The sequence below is a fragment of the Zeus faber genome, assembly GCF_960531495.2.
Source record: "Zeus faber genome assembly, chromosome: 2".
Classification (NCBI taxonomy): Eukaryota; Metazoa; Chordata; class Actinopteri; order Zeiformes; family Zeidae; genus Zeus; species Zeus faber.
In genome coordinates this window covers 51,167,877-51,182,556 of record NC_137189.1, presented here as the reverse complement: position 1 = coordinate 51,182,556, position 14,680 = coordinate 51,167,877, and the positions used below count along the sequence as shown (strand labels likewise).

Here is a 14,680-nt window from a genome sequence, read left to right as displayed (position 1 = left end):
TCCTTTGAACTTTTAGGAACTTACTTGTTTTAACCGGGCTACATGTAAATTTGACAAACCATTAAATATTTGACTATTTCCATTTTGCATTTTTGGCTATTTGTATATATTTGACATTTTAATTTGAATTATTATTTTTTTAACCTTTATTCTCTTCATTTTGGACTGATAATGGGGACCTATTATGTTCATTTTTACACAAGTGAATACATGTATAGGTCTCTGAGGTTCCCAAAACATGTTTTGAAGTTTGTGGTTGAAAATACCACTCAGATGATGCATTCTAGCCGTTCTAACATGCCTCCATACCCTGCTGTTCCAAAACGGGCTGTTTTTTGTGGGAGGGGCCACCCTCCTGAGGCCCCAGCTTCTGTCAGCCAATGGGGTGTGAGCGTGGCTTCCGGGTTCTGCCGTCTTTACTCCGTCACTTCCACTGATTTCACTTCATCGTTCTAACAAAATGTGTTTTTGAACAACTTTGAGGTGAAATCATCCAGTTTGAATCTGCATCATATCACTATAGACAGCACAGTGCTGTATCTACAAGGACTCATTTTAAAGTTTATTCCCACTTTGCTTGCCCTGTTTCAAGCTTGTGGAAGACACGGACACTGCACGTGGGGATTTTTTGTTTAATGTAAACGTCTGAAAATATAATAAATTAAATACATCTACAATAAAAACACTTCAAAAACATTTCTATTGGTTTAGTTGGGAGAAATGTACAGCGGATGGTGCGTCGCAGCCTACAGATGATCAACCCTATAGTTACATTTTTCTTGTTTTGGAAAGAAACTCTGTTGTTGAGTTACTCAGATGGGGGCGGTTCTAATTCTACTGTGGGTCCTGTGATGCAGGACACACTCCACCCAGCCTCCTCTCAACAATAAACTGATGTCTACAGCCCATCGTCGTCTGGGTCTCTGTGCTGGAGGACCCTGAAACACCACTTGGGTGGCGTGCGGTTGGAGAAACTGCCACAAGTCCCCTTTAAGCTTTTTCTTTTTTAATGCTTATGGTCTGCGCTGTAGTGCACCAAACCTCACCAGAAGAAATTCCTCGTTCTATCATGTAAACGCACCTGGAACAAATAAAAAAAAAACGAATCTGATTCTGACTCTGGGGGCTGGAGGGTGTGTTTCCCTAATTTCATGCGAGTTACGGCAGCTGATCCCCTCTGCGGCCATGCTTTGCGCTAACACAGTTAGCGGGGATGTAATTGGTACGGATCTTCTCGTCTGAATCTGAAGACGATTCCGAAAAGGGAGTGACCTGTTGCATGGTCTCTGCTTGTCCCCCCCCCCCCCCTCAATCCCCCTCCACCCCTTCAGACTCCATCACCCGAATCACCCTGTCCCCTTCCCCCTGCGTCTCATCCCTTCCTTCCTCTGGAGTGAGAGCTTCCCTTCTTCCTTTCCGAACCCTGCGATGCTGAACGGAGTCCCCGTCTGTTTAAATGAGTCACAGCTTCACGCTGAGTCAGAATCAGGACTTGGTTTGAGCTTCAATACGATGGACGAGGAGAAGGTTGAACATCCTCACGAGAGACAGAAGCTCCACGCAGTCACACATATTTATATCAGAACAAATGGGATTTTTGCATCTTGTTAACTGATATTTATGCCAGAATATCTGTATTTTGCTCTGCAGGAAGGCAGCCTGTGCAGTTCAATTTGCAGAGCTGCAATTCAAAACCATATCATGCGATGCATGCATCAAGTCCCTGTTCTGGAAAATTGACAAAAAATTTTGGGAATCTGAGCTCCATCGATACCGACTTAGGACCTGGGGATTGGAAGTGGGAGTAAAACCTGTAAAAAAATTTCCATCGGTTATTGTTTTCGATTCTTCCTGTTTAAAGAATAAATGCATTGATAAAAAATATATTTTTTAAAGCAGCATTATGTAACTTTTGGTATTTGGGATTTGGCACCCCCACAGTTTCTGGGGGGGGCGGCTACGCTTAGTATGAAAGTTTTTAACGCACACTTTGACCGGCAAGTTTATGATTTATCAAGGTTTTTTTCATAAAGTTAACCAGGCAGAAAAACGGTAATTACCGGAGCCAAACATCCAGGAATTGACGTAGTGCCGTGAAAGCGTAACAACCGCGGTTTCATACCCAAAATCAGAAGTTACGTTGTGCAAGAACAGGTGTTGGGGGGCAGTGAAAGAGGTGCCATTCTCCATTTTACAGATCAATGTGTCATCAAAATAATTCTGAAGCTGTTATTTTAAGGTTAAAAAGTGACAGTGTTGCTTTAATATGTCTCCTCTCCCTCTCTCTGTCTCTCCCTCTCTCTGTCTCTCCCTCTCTCTGTCTCTCTGTCTCCCTGTCTCCCTCCCTCCCTCCCTCCCTCCCTCTCTCTGAAAACAGAATGAGTGCTTCCTCTGCTGTGTCAGTGTTGCGACGCTTCCTTCACGCTTCGCCTCGACCTGCGAACGTCCTGTCAGAACGTCCAGAACGTGACAGCTTCTCAGCGGGACGCGGTGACTCAGACCCAACACGAAACAAACTGGAACCGCAGAGTTTGACCGCTCAGAGCAACCGCTCGAGGGCCAGATTTGGGCGATAGTCTTGTACTATGCCATCCATCTTGTACAATCAGTACCATCTCGTGGATTATAACAACGTTCCTACACTGTTACTTACGTTCCTACACTTGTAAAACACTGTCATTACAGTTTCCCTCAGGTCAGGTTCTGACTGTTAGAACAAGGCTTAACAATAACGGTTGCCCAGTTGCCCCACAATGGCAACCACATTTGGGCCATTTTCAACCATCTCAAACTCGCCATCCGTTCTGAAATCTACTGATCGCACTTTGAAAGGATTACACCTCGGCAACCGTTTTGCTGATGCATGGCTGCAAACTTGGCAACCCGTTCTGAAAGTCAGTGCCGGGCCCTGATCTGATCTCTATGAATGATTAAATCGCACTATTTGATCTATAGATGTAGAGGTTCCATTGCACCTATCGGAAGGACCGGCAGCTCCTCCATCTGCTCCCAGAGCAAAAGTCTATTTTGTCAGATGATCGGCCAAAAAAAACCCAAGGATTGATGTTTGGATGATTTATTGAAGCTGATGCAAATTGCTGCTTCTGTGTTATTTACGAGGGCGAAGCAATGTAAATAAAGTGAAGAAACAGATGGATGAGGGGAATTAAGGAAGGAAGGAAGGAAGGAAGGAAGGAAGGAAGGAAGGAGGAGACTGGGGGAAAGAGGTGTGCAAAGAAAAGTTCCTCTTCTTTAATCTTCCTAGAGCAGATTATCCCGGCATGCACGCTGCGTCTCAGCACAGAGGTGGAAAGAGGATTGAGGACTGAGCGAGTACCTGCCAAATACTGCACCTGAGTATTCATAAAAATACTTACTCTAGGATAAGTAACATGTATTGAAAAAGTACTCTGCTTGTTTTGTAGTTATCAAAGTTTTAGTTACTTTTGAGAAAGGTGTGATCCTGCCTCCTGTAAAGGAAGCAAGCAAAAGAAAAAACATCAATACAACTTAAATAGTTCCCTCCAGAGTAGAGTAGAGTAGAGTAGAGTAGAGTGGAGGTGGAGTACAGTAGAGTAGAGTGGAGTAGAGGTGGAGTAGAGTAGAGTGGAGGTAGACTGGAATAGAGTAGAGTAGAGTAGAGTAGAGTAGAGTAAAGTAGAGTCGAGTAGAGTAGAGTAGAGTGGAGGTAGAGGTGAGTACAATAGAGGTAAGGTACAGTAGAGTGGAGTAGAGTAGAGTGGAGTAGCGTGGAGGTAGAGTAGAGGTGGTTGACAGTAGAGTACAGTAGAGGTAGAGGTGAGTACAGTGGAGGTAAGGTACAGTAGAGTGGAGAAGAGTGGAGGTGGAGTAGAGTAGAGTAGAGTAGAGTAGAGTAGAGTAGAGTAGAGTACAGTGGAGTAGAGGTAGAGTAGAGTGGAGTAGAGTACAGTAGAGGTAGAGGTGAGTACAGTGGAGGTAAGGAACAGTAGAGTAGAGGTAGAGTAGAGTACAGTACAGTAGAGTAGAGTAGAGTGGAGGTAGAGTAGAGGTGGAGTAGAGTAGAGTGGCGGTAGAGTAGAGTAGAGTAGAGTGGAGGTAGAGTAGAGGTGGAGTAGAGTAGAGTGGAGGTAGAGTAGAGGGAGAGTAGAGTAGAGTAGAGTGCAGGTAGACTAGAGTAGAGTAGAGTAGAGTAGAGTAGAGTAGAGTAGAGTAGAGTAGGGTAGAGTAGAGTAGAGTGGAGGTAGAGGTGAGTAGAGTGGAGGTAGAGTAGAGGTGGAGTCGAGTAGAGTACAGTAGAGGTAGAGGTGAGTGCAATGGAGGTAAGGTAGAGTAGAGTGGAGGTAGAGTAGAGGTGGAGTAGAGTAGAGCAGAGTAGAGTGGAGGTAGAGGTGAGTACAGTGGAGGTAAGGTAGAGTAGAGTGGAGTAGAGTGCAGGGAGAGTAGAGGGGGAGTACAGTAGAGGTGGAGTAGAATACAGTAGATTAGAGGTAGAGTAGAGGTGGAGTAGAGTAGAGTACAGTAGAGGTAGAGGTGAGTACAGTGGAGGTAAGGTAGAGTAGAGTGGAGGTAGAGTAGAGGTGGAGTAGAGTATAGGTGGAGTAGAATACAGTAGAGGTAGAGTAGAGTAGAGTAGAGTACAGGTAGAGTAGAGTACAGGTAGAGTACAGGTAGAGTAGAGTAGAGTACAGGTAGAGTAGAGTAGAGTAGAATACAGGTAGACCACAGTAGAGTAGAGTACAGTAGAGTAGCGTAGAGTAGAGTACAGGTAGAGTAGAGTAGAGTAGAGTAGAGTAGAGTAGAGTAGAGTAGAGTAGAGTAGAGGTCACTCTGAGTCAACATTCTTTCACCAAATCATTAAAAATGATTTTTACAGGTTAAACTGTTTAATTTTAATGTTTCACGTCAAATAGAGAAAAACATCCAGCTCCACCATCCACGGTAACAGATATCATATACATTTATAATATATATCATATACATTTATAATATATATCATATACATTTATAATATATATCATATACATTTATAATATATATCATATACATATATAACAGGTATCATATAAATTTATAATATATATCATATACATTTATAATATATATCATATACATATATAACAGGTATCATATACATTTATAATATATATCATATACATTTATAATATATATCATATACATTTATAATATATATCATATACATATATAACAGGTATCATATAAATTTATAATATATATCATATACATTTATAATATATATCATATACATATATAACAGGTATCATATACATTTATAATATATATCATATACATTTATAATATATATCATATACATTTATAATATATATCATATACATTAATAATATATATCATATACATATATAACAGGTATCATATACATTTATAATATATATCATATACATTTATAATATATATCATATACATATATAATATATATCATATACATATATATATATATCATATACATTTATAATATATATCATATACATATATAATATATATCATATACATTTATAATATATATCATATACATTTATAATATATATCATATACATTTATAATATATATCATATACATATATAATATATATCATATACATTTATAATATATATCATATACATTTATAATATATATCATATACATATATAATATATATCATATACATATATAATATATATCATATACATATATAATATATATCATATACATATATAATATATATTATATACATATATAACATATATCATATACATATATAACATATATCATATATCATATACATATATAATATATATCATACACATATATAGCATATATCATATACATATATAACATATATCATATACATATATAACAGATATCATATACATATATAATATATATCACATACATATATAACATATATTATATACATATATAACATATATCATATACATATATAACAGATGTCATATACATATATAATATACATCATATTCATATATAACTTATATCATGTACATATATAATATATATCATATACATATATAACATATATCATATACATATATAACAGATATCATATACATATATAACAGGTATCATACATATATAACATATATCATATACATATATAATATATATCATATACATATATAACATATATCATATACATATATAACAGATATCATATACACATATAACATATATCATATACATATATAACAGGTATCATATACATATATAACATATATCATATACATATATAACAGGTATCATATACATATATAACATATATCATATACATATATAACATATATCATATACATATATAACAGATATCATATACATATATAACAGATATCATATACATATATAACATATATCATATACATATATAACAGATATCATATACATATATAACATATATCATATACATATATAACAGATATCATATACATTAGAACATATATCATATACATATATAACATATATCATATACATATATAACATATATCATATACATACATAATATATATCATATACATATATAACATATATCATATACATATATAACAGATATCATATACATATATAATATATATCACATACATATATAACATATATTATATACATATATAACATATATCATATACATATATAACAGATGTCATATACATATATAATATACATCATATTCATATATAACTTATATCATGTACATATATAATATATATCATATACATATATAACATATATCATATACATATATAACAGATATCATATACATATATATCAGGTATCATACATATATAACATATATCATATACATATATAATATATATCATATACATATATAACATATATCATATACATATATAACAGATATCATATACACATATAACATATATCATATACATATATAACAGGTATCATATACATATATAACAGGTATCATATACATATATAACATATATCATATACATATATAACATATATCATATACATATATAACAGATATCATATACATATATAACAGATATCATATACATATATAACATACATCATATACATTTATAACAGATATCATATACATATATAACATATATCATATACATATATAACAGATATCATATACATAAGAACATATATCATATACATATATAACATATATCATATACATATATAACATATATCATATACATACATAATATATATCATATACATATATAACATATATCATATACATATATAACAGATATCATATACATATATAACAGGTATCATATACATATATAACATATATCATAAACATATATAATATATATCATATACATATATAACATATATCATATACATATATAATATATATCATATACATATATAAGATATATCATATACATATATAACAGATATCATATACACATATAACATATATCATATACATATATAACAGGTATCATATACATTTATAACAGATATCATATACATATATAACTTATATCATATACATATATAACATATATCATATACATATATAACATATATCATATACATATATAACAGATATCATATACATATATAACATATATTATATACATATATAACATATATCATATACATATATAATATATATCATATACATATATAACATATATTATATACATATATAACATATATCATATACATATATAACATATATCATATACATATATAATATATATCATATACATATATAACATATATCATATACATATATAACATATATCATATACATATATAATATATATCATATACATATATAACAGGTATCATATACATATATAACATATATCATATACATATATAATATATATCATATACATATATAACAGGTATCATATACATATATAACATATATCATATACATATATAATATATATCATATACATATAAAATATATATCATATACATATATAATATATATCATATACATATATAACAGGTATCATATACATATATAATATATATCATATACATATATAATATATATCATATACATATATAATATATATCATATACATATATAACAGGTATCATATACATTTATAATATATATCATATACATATATAATATATATCATATACATTTATAATATATATCATATACATATATAATATATATCATATACATATATAATATATATCATTTACTTGACGCAACCTGATGGAACCTGACTGAACCCTCCAGAACCTGGAGGAACTTGACAGAACCTGGCATAATCTGACGGAATGTGACGGAACATGACAGAGCCTGGCAGAGCCTGACGAAACCTGACAGAACGGGAACAGAACCTGACAGAACCTGACAGAACCTGACAGAACCTGACGGAACCTGAACAAAACCTGAACAGAGCCTGAGGGAACCTGAAAGAACCTGGCAGAACCTAATGATCGCTGACAGAACCTGAACAGCACCTGATGGAACCTTGTAGAACCTGACAGAACTTGACAAATCCTGACAGAACCTGAACAGAATCTGATGGAACCTGGCAGAACCTGGCGGAACCTGTGGAACCTGCAGAACCTGATGGAACCTGATGGAACATTGCAGAACCTGACGGAACATGAACAAAAACCGAGGGAACTTTGACAGAACCTAATGATACCTGACTGAACCTGAACAGAACCTGACAGAACCTGAACAGAACCTGAGGGAACCTGGCAGAACCTAATGAACCCTGACAGAACCTGAACAGAACCTGATGGAACCTGGCAGAACTTGACACAACCTGAACGGAACATGACGGAACTTGACCGAATCTGAAGAGAAACTGATGGAAATTGGCAGAACCTGACAGAACCTGAACGGAACCTGACAGAACCTGGCAGAACCTGGAGGAACCTAACAGAACCTGGAGGAACTTCACAGAACCTGACATAATCTGACGGAATGTGACGGAACATGACAGAGCCTAGAAGAGCCTAATGGGACCTGAGGGAAGCTGACTGAATGTGAACAGAGCCTGACAGAACCTGACTGATGCTCCCGGAACAGGAACAGAACCTGACAGAACCTGAAGAGAACCTGAGGTTACCTCAAAATAACCTGGCCGAACCTGATGAATCCTGACAGAAGCTGAACAGAACCTGATGAAACTTGGCAGAACCTGACAGGACCTGAACGGAACCTGACGGAACCTGTCAGAACCTGGCGGAGCCTGCGGAACCTGATGGAACCTGATGGAACCTGTGGAACCTGTGGAACCTGATGGAACCTGATGGAACCTAACAGTCTGAGGGAACCTGATAGAACCTGACAGAGCCTGAGAGAACCTCACAGAACCTGACGGAACAGAATCTGACCGAACCTGAGGGAATCTGAGAGTACGTGAACAGAACCTTACGGAACTCGACGGAACCTGACAGAATCTTAACAGAACCTGACTGCACCTGACTGAACAAGACTCAACCTGACTGAACCTGGCAGAACCAGACAGAAGTTGACGGAACCTGACAGAACCTAGCGGAACCTGACACAACCTGACTCAACCTGACAAAACCTGAACAGAACCTTATGAAATCTGAAAGAACTTTAGCAGAACCTAACAGAACCTGACGGAACCTGACTGAACATGACTGAACCTGACAGAACCTGGAGGAACCTGGAGGAACCTGGAGGAACCTGACATAATCTGATGGAATGTGACGGAACATGACAGAGCCTGGCGGAGCCTGAACAGAAGCCAAGGGAACATAACAGAACCTAACGATACCCGACTGAACTTGGAGGAATCTGACGGAACGTGAATAGAACCTGACAGATGTTAACACAACCTGACACAACCTGAAGAGAACCCGACGGCACCTGACTGAACATGACGCAACCTGACTGAACCTGGCAGAACCAGACAAAAGCTGACGGAACCTGACTGAACCTAATGGAACCTGAAAGAACTTGTACAGAACCTGACGGAACTCGGACTGGTCAATCAGCTCTGGTTGACGGCGTCCAAGCAGTGACATAGAAGACTGCGAAGGTTCTAACACAGTAATAACACTGTCGTACACTTCAGGTCGGGAGCAACTGGAGCAAACCCAAACAGAACATCAGAAACGTGGAGCCTGACGCAGAACAACTTGACTCATTTTTATAAAGACAAATGTGAAATAAATAAAACCCTGTGAAGGATATTTATTGTCTTTTGAGACCTAATATCTGTGAAAGTGAATAGCAAACGTTTTAAGGAGCCTCATTCTGAGGTGCGTGTGTTTGGGGGGTTAGAACCCGAGCGTAAGGGGAACAAATTCAGTTCCCTGTGGAATCCTGTCCCCATGGGTTCGCGACTCGCTTCCAGATGGTTCCTTCTCGCGGTCTGTTCCAGGCCGCGAGAAGGAACCATCTGGAAGCGGGTCGTACCTTGACGCCGCGTTCCACTCTGCCAGCGCCGCTCCCCTTTCAAGCCAAATCACAAACGACAGAAAGAGAAACCCGGTGAGTAAAAGGCGCCGTGGCTCGCCGCTGATCATCTGTCGCCGCGAAGCGTCCGGCCCCCGGCGAGGCGTCCGGCCCCCGGCAGGGCGTCCGGTCCCCGACAGAGCGTCCGGCCCCCGGCGAGGCGTCCGGCCCCCGGCGAGGCGTCCGGCCCCCGGCAGGGCGTCCGGTCCCCGACAGAGTGTCCGGCCCCCGGCAGAGCGTCCGGCCCCCGGCAGGGCGTCCGGCCCCCGGCAGGGCGTCCGGTCCCCGACAGAGTGTCTGGCCCCCGGCAGAGCGTCCGGCCCCCGGCAGGGCGTCCGGCCCCCGGCAGGGCGTCCGGCCCCCGGCAGGGCGTCCGGTCCCCGACAGAGCGTCCGGCCCCCGGCGAGGCTTCTGACCTGTGTCATCTGATCTAAAATGCAGCCCGGTCGACCCGGATGCTCGCTCCAACTATGACAGCGGCGGGCGACTCAAACCCAAAGTACAAACTGTTTTTACATCACATTAGTGACTTACATAATAATTAAAATAAATTCAAATGATTCAATAAATATTGTATTATATATATATTGCGGTTGACTGTGAGGCGGGCCGGATGTGGCCCCCGGGTCGTTGGTTTGAGGCCCCTGGGTTAGACCTAAGTGTCCTCCTGTTCTTTTAGCTTCCTGATATTTTAGAAGCTTCTTGAAAAGAACCTGAACAAGATCGCCGGGAAGTTCTGAGCTCGGGAGGAGAAGGGAGGAGGTCGGTCCCGGAAGGAGGGGCAAGTTTCACGGGAAGTTCTGAAAACCCGTTAGAACGGTGTGAAGGTGCAGCGCTTCACCTCCCTGGAGCCTCAAGACATGGATGGATGGATGGACGACCAAAGGGACGGATGGAGGGACGGATGGAGGGACAGAGGGACGGATGGAGGGACGGATGGAGGGACAGAGGGACGGATCTTTAATTGTCTCCGATCAGCTCTGTTGTTGTTGCCATGCAAAGAGTCAGACTGGGGGCAAGAGGCTGGAAGACCTGACCCAAATCTGTCTTTATGTAAAGCACTGTGTGATGGACACACACACACACACACACACACACACACACACACACACACACACACACACACACACACACACACACACACACACACACACACACACACACACACACACTGAGGCTCAGAGAGCAAATCATAAGATTATTCAAATATCACAATGCAGCCAGTCATATTGGCAGCTCTGCAGGGGGGAGGGGGCTGTTTTAGTTTTAGTTTGGGTGGAGGTGAAGGTGGGGGTTGGAGGTGGAGGGTGAGGGGGAAGAGGTAGGATTCACCCTCATACACCGTCTCCTAATTGGTCTGGAAGGAATTCAGACCCCGAAGCGACGTGAAGGATCCAGGCTCCCAGGAAAAAGAACGATCAAAGTGTGAGAAATCAGAGGCTGTCACGCACGCGCTCCCACAGACGGGCGCGTGCCCGTCGCTGTCGGTCGCACTGACGCTTTTGGTTTCCATCCACCACCCCCACCAGCACCCCCACCACCACCACCACCACCACCACCACCACCACCACCCCCACCACCACCCCCAGCACCCCCACCACCCCCCCCACCACCACCACCACCACCCCCAGCACCCCCACCACCACCCCCAGCACCCCCCCCACCACCACCACCACCACCACCACCACCCCCACCACCACCCCCAGCACCCCCACCACCCCCCCCACCACCACCACCACCACCCCCAGCACCCCCACCACCACCCCCAGCACCCCCACCACCACCACCCCCAGCACCCCCAGCACCCCCCCCACCACCACCACCCCCAGCACCCCCAGCACCCCCCCCACCACCACCACCACCACCACCCCCACCACCCCCAGCACCCCCACCACCACCACCCCCAGCACCCCCAGCACCCCCCCCACCACCACCACCCCCACCACCCCCAGCACCCCCCCCACCACCCCACACAAGTGCAGAACGCAGCGCCCGGATCGATGCCGAGCTCCATTGATCTGCTCTTTACACCGTTTACGCGTCAACGTTACGCACGGCGCGTGGGGGCTGCGGATTCACTTGCACGCACGAAAGCAGACACACGCACACACACGCGCGCACACGCACATGAAGGGTGCAGATTGGGACTTACGTGCCAAATGGCGAAGAAGATGAGCGACGCGCACAGCACCAGGGACAGCATGTAGCAGAAGGCAGCGAAGGTGAACATCGTGGGAAAGGAGGGACGAGGTTCCCACGAGCAGGAGGGACATGCACCCGGGGGGGGGCGGGAGCGGTGGTTACCAGGGCAACAGCATCACCGGGTCCCTCACCGTCTCCCGCTGAGCGCTGCGCGTCCGCGCCGCAGCGTCAGCTCCACTGGTTCCGGTCGCAGCGCGTGGACCAGCATCGGTCCAGACACGAGACCGTGCGCGGGAGGAGCGTGCGCGCGGAGCGGGAACCGGTCCCGGTGTGTGTGTGTGTGTGTGTGTGGGGGGGGGGGGGGGGGGGGTTATGCGCAGGAGCCACCGGAGGGAGGAAGAACCCGCCTGGGAGGCGCGAGGGGGGACTCCATAGGACTGGAGGGGGAGGAGGCTGGTCCTGCAGGACCTGGAGGGAGAGGGTTCTGGTGGAGGGGGACCTTGAAGGAGCGGGGTCTTGGTCCTGGCGCTGGCGGTGGAGCTAGTGGGAGGTGGTTCTGGTCCTGATTCTGGAGGTGGACCTAGTGGGAGGTGGTTCTGGTCCTGGTCCTGGTGCTGGAGGTGGGCCAAGTTGGAGGTGGTTTTGGTCCTAGTCCTGGTTCTGGAGGTGAAGGTAGACCTAGTGGGAGGTGGTTCTGGTCCTAGTCGTAGTGCTGGAGGTGGAGGTGGACCTAGTGGGAGGTGGTTCTGGTCCTGGTCCTGGTCCTGGTTCTGGAGGTGGACCCAGTGGGAGGTGGTTCTGGTCCTGGTCCTGGTTCTGGAGGTGGACCCAGTGGGAGGTGGTTCTGGTCCTGGTCCTGGTTCTGGAGGTGGACCCAGTGGGAGGTGGTTCTGGTCCTGGTCCTGGTTCTGGAGGTGGACCCAGTGGGAGGTGGTTCTGGTCCTGGTCCTGGTTCTGGAGGTGGACCCTTGTGAAGCTCTGTTTTGATACGAGCAGCAGGATCCGAACAGGTGCATTTAAAGGGACAGGACACATTTAATGATTCTGCTCCTTCACGGTCTGAAGTGATGACCCACATCAGAGAACGTGTCACATATTTACCTTTTTTCATTAAATGCATTTTGCTTGTACTTTTAATTTTATTTTGTATATTTTCCATATAAACTTATTCTTACCTGGTTTATATGTATTTTATTATTTTAATTATTAAATGCATTTTGCTTGTTTTCTTTGATTTTATTATTATTTGATTCCTTGTTTTCATGTATAAAGGACTTTTATTTGCATGGCGTTTATGAAAGGTGCTTTACAAAAAAATAAAATAATAATAATTATAATAAAAATAATAATAATTATTATTATTATTATTATTATTGTTTTATTATTGTATTATTATTATTATTATTATTATGATTACAATTTTTTTTATCATCGTTATTATTCCTGCAGCCCGGAAGTGAAACTGATCACCTTTCATATCAAAATGCAGATAAATCACAACGACACGTTGCGTTGATTTTCGAGTGACCAACAGTTTCCTGTGGTGATGAGTCCCTGCATCGCGGTCGTCTGGCGCCCCCTGCTGGCCTTATCGGTCGTTGCAGGGTGTCTCCCTGTTTCCATGGAGTCTGTCTCCTAGCAACGGCTTGAGGGGGCTGCTGCTTCACTTTCCAAAGAGAGTCACAATTTATGAATTAGTTTTTCAGTGTAAGGTGAAAAAAAGTCAACTAGACCTACACATTACAGCCCTGGACCTATACATATGTATATTATATATTATATTCATATTGTATATTGAATTTCATTATGTTCAAAATAGATGGAAAATACTTTGATGTTGTGGAATGCAGCTAAGTCACGAAACAACTTTGAAAAACGGCAAAATATGATGAAACAACTCATCAAACACGAATGGACAGAGACTCTATCATTTATGGATCGATTCAAAAGCAGAACCTGAACAAGGCAGGATTTTGCACAAAGTCACAGTCTTTTGTTAAAAGTGTCAAAGTCTGTTTTATAAATATATTTATTTTATATTATTGTTATAATATACATTATTGTATCTGTGAATACAACAATATATCTTTATTGTTGTTTGATGAAGTACAATGGAGAACA

The 14,680-nt window shown here is 41.4% G+C and overlaps 1 protein-coding gene across 1 annotated transcript in view; it reads right to left on the bottom strand.

The window, feature by feature from the left end:
- The window catches only part of cnih3 (cornichon family AMPA receptor auxiliary protein 3), a gene marked incomplete at both ends in the record, with an annotated part of 56,566 nt that extends 43,919 nt beyond the window's left edge, over positions 1 to 12,647 (bottom strand). Inside the window, one exon of the mRNA XM_079996913.1 lies at positions 12,570 to 12,647. Coding sequence (XP_079853039.1) covers positions 12,570 to 12,647 — 78 coding nt within the window. The remainder of the gene's footprint in view (positions 1 to 12,569) is intronic.
- Positions 12,648 to 14,680: the final 2,033 nt, after the last annotated feature.